Source organism: Cotesia glomerata, linkage group LG6, assembly GCF_020080835.1.
Source record: "Cotesia glomerata isolate CgM1 linkage group LG6, MPM_Cglom_v2.3, whole genome shotgun sequence".
Lineage (NCBI taxonomy): Eukaryota > Metazoa > Arthropoda > Insecta > Hymenoptera > Braconidae > Cotesia > Cotesia glomerata.
The window spans coordinates 8,457,041-8,459,396 of record NC_058163.1 but is presented as its reverse complement, the minus strand read 5'-3'; the positions used below and the strand labels follow the sequence as shown (position 1 = coordinate 8,459,396).

Sequence of the window (2,356 nt, the reverse complement as noted above, 5' to 3'; positions counted from 1 at the left end):
ATTTCATCAACTTTTAATTAAAAACTGCCTGCCCCTGTCTAAAAATATTCATTCAAACTCACTACCATTTAGTAGACAGTCCCATGGCTAAGCGGTACAACGCTCGTCATGCTTGCTTGAGACTGGTGAGGCGTGGGTACGAGTCCCGGTGTGAGCTGAAATTTAATTTTCAGTGAACATCAGTGCTCATAACTCACGCCGGGTTGTACAGGCTTAGTAGTGTATCAATGAGTTAGTAATTAATAAGTTAAAAAAAAATCCGTAAATACTACTTAAAATTATTATTGTCCTAAAAATACTAAATTTTTCATTTTGGAGAATTTTAGCATTTTCAAATGGGATTTTTTATGAGTAGGTTATACAAAGGCGGTCAAAGGAGCGTTATTCGACAAAGGAAGGAACGTGAAACGACGGTGAAACGACAGTGAAACGACGGTGAAACGACTTTGGATTCACTCCTATTTTACTGTGTAACAACAGTGCTTTGACTGTCAAATAACTATACATTTATAAACTTTTTACTATGGTTTCACTCCATAGTTGCCATATAAAAATGTCATTTGAACCATTTTACCAAGGTCTAATAATCTGATATATACCATATTTTAACAGTAGTGAAATGAAACAAAGTCACCAATGTTTCACCGTGAAATTACTACTGTAATACTAAGTTCTCACTGTTGACCATAAAGGGAACTACCGACTTTCCATAGTATTTTCACCGTGACCACAAAACCGCCAGGGTTGTATGTTTCCATACACTGCAGAAAAAAAATCTTGACTCAAAGGTAAATTTCTTTGGACTAAGAATATATTAGAGATGACTGAAAATTTCGTGAATGAAGTCAAAATTTCTTGACACTAAAACACTTCTTGCTCCAATATAACTTCGGCCTCCGTCAAAATTTTCTTGGTACAAGAAATACTTTTTTTTCGTTGCATATGTTTCTCACTTGTATTTTTTCCATGAATTTGGGTACTTTTATCCATTGTAAAAATATTTTCGACTTCATTCAGTATAAATGATTTGGTGTGAAACTGATAACAAAATACCGAGTTCAATTTATGTGGCATGAACTCTAAATTTTTAAATCGTCAAGCGAGTAAACATATAATTTCTTATGATTTCGCGTCAAGAAATTAAATGTCAGTCATTTAAATATTGCACTATTACTTGAAAAATAATTTTCTGACATTAGTGCTGCTACTTATAAAACATTGTATTTGAAATAATTCAAACAGTTCCATGATTGTTATTGACGAGACTAATAGTATTTTATACAGTAAAAAATTTTGCGTCAAAAACTTTAGTGTTAAAAATTTTTGTATTAAATATTTAACTTTTTTAAGTGTAAATTTAACATTTATTGTGTTAAATCAACATAAAAAAATGTTAAATATTTAACATAAAAATTTTTAACACAAAAATTTTTGACACAATGACGCAAAATTTTTTTACTGTGTATATCAAGTTTAATAATGTTGTTAGTATGTTAAATTGAAGAAATTCAAATTTCGAAAAAAATTGAAATTAAAAAGAAATATAGATTAAAAAAATGGTATACTTAAAAGAGTTGAAATTAAAAAAAAAATTAGGAAAACGGTTGACCCTAAAGGCCATCCCTGCAACTTCCCGCTAATTCCGTTAATACCTGGCCGCTTTTTTGAGCTCTTCGAGCTCAAAAGTACAATCTGTGTGTTGTTTTAAGCTCTCCGAGCTCAAAAAGATACCTTTTCTATGCTTTTGAGCTCTTTGAGCTCAAAAGTCTGATAGAAGTTTCATGGAACACTATTTTTTGAATGTTCATACCGCAATAACTTTTGAATGAATGAACCGATTTTTACGCGGTTGGCGGCATTCTACGTAGTTTTTTAAGCCTTATAAATAATTTCTAAGTTTCAATTGGTCAAACTAGAAATTTCGGAGTAACTCTGAAAAAACACTTTTTTCGGTTTTCTTTCGTTCACGATATCTCTCGAACGAATCAACCGATTTTGACCAGCTTGGTGGCAATCGACGTGGTTTTATGATGTTAAGAGCTGATTAGTTTTTGGAATCGATCGGTAGAGCTGTTTGAAAGTTATTCCAAAAAATGTCGAAGTTATGTTGAAAAAATCCTTATTTCCAAATATTTCGTCGAGGATATCTCTCGAACTAATCAACCGATTTTCACGTTTTCGGCGGCAATCGACGCGGTTTTTTAACTTCTGAAATTATTCTATATCATCAAAAACGATCCGAGAAGAAATGACGAAGTTATGTGAAAAAAACACTTTTTTCGGTTTTTTTCGGTTTTCTTTCGTTCACGCTATCTCTCGAACGAATCAAACCGATTTTTGATCGGGTTGACGCCGA

General features: G+C 32.3%; 1 protein-coding gene across 1 annotated transcript in view; it reads left to right on the top strand.

The window, feature by feature from the left end:
* LOC123267854 (death-associated inhibitor of apoptosis 1-like) overlaps positions 1-406 on the top strand; it is a 1,347-nt gene extending 941 nt beyond the window's left edge. Inside the window, exon 2 of the mRNA XM_044732740.1 lies at positions 356-406. Coding sequence (XP_044588675.1) covers positions 356-406 — 51 coding nt within the window. The remainder of the gene's footprint in view (positions 1-355) is intronic.
* Positions 407-2,356: the final 1,950 nt, after the last annotated feature.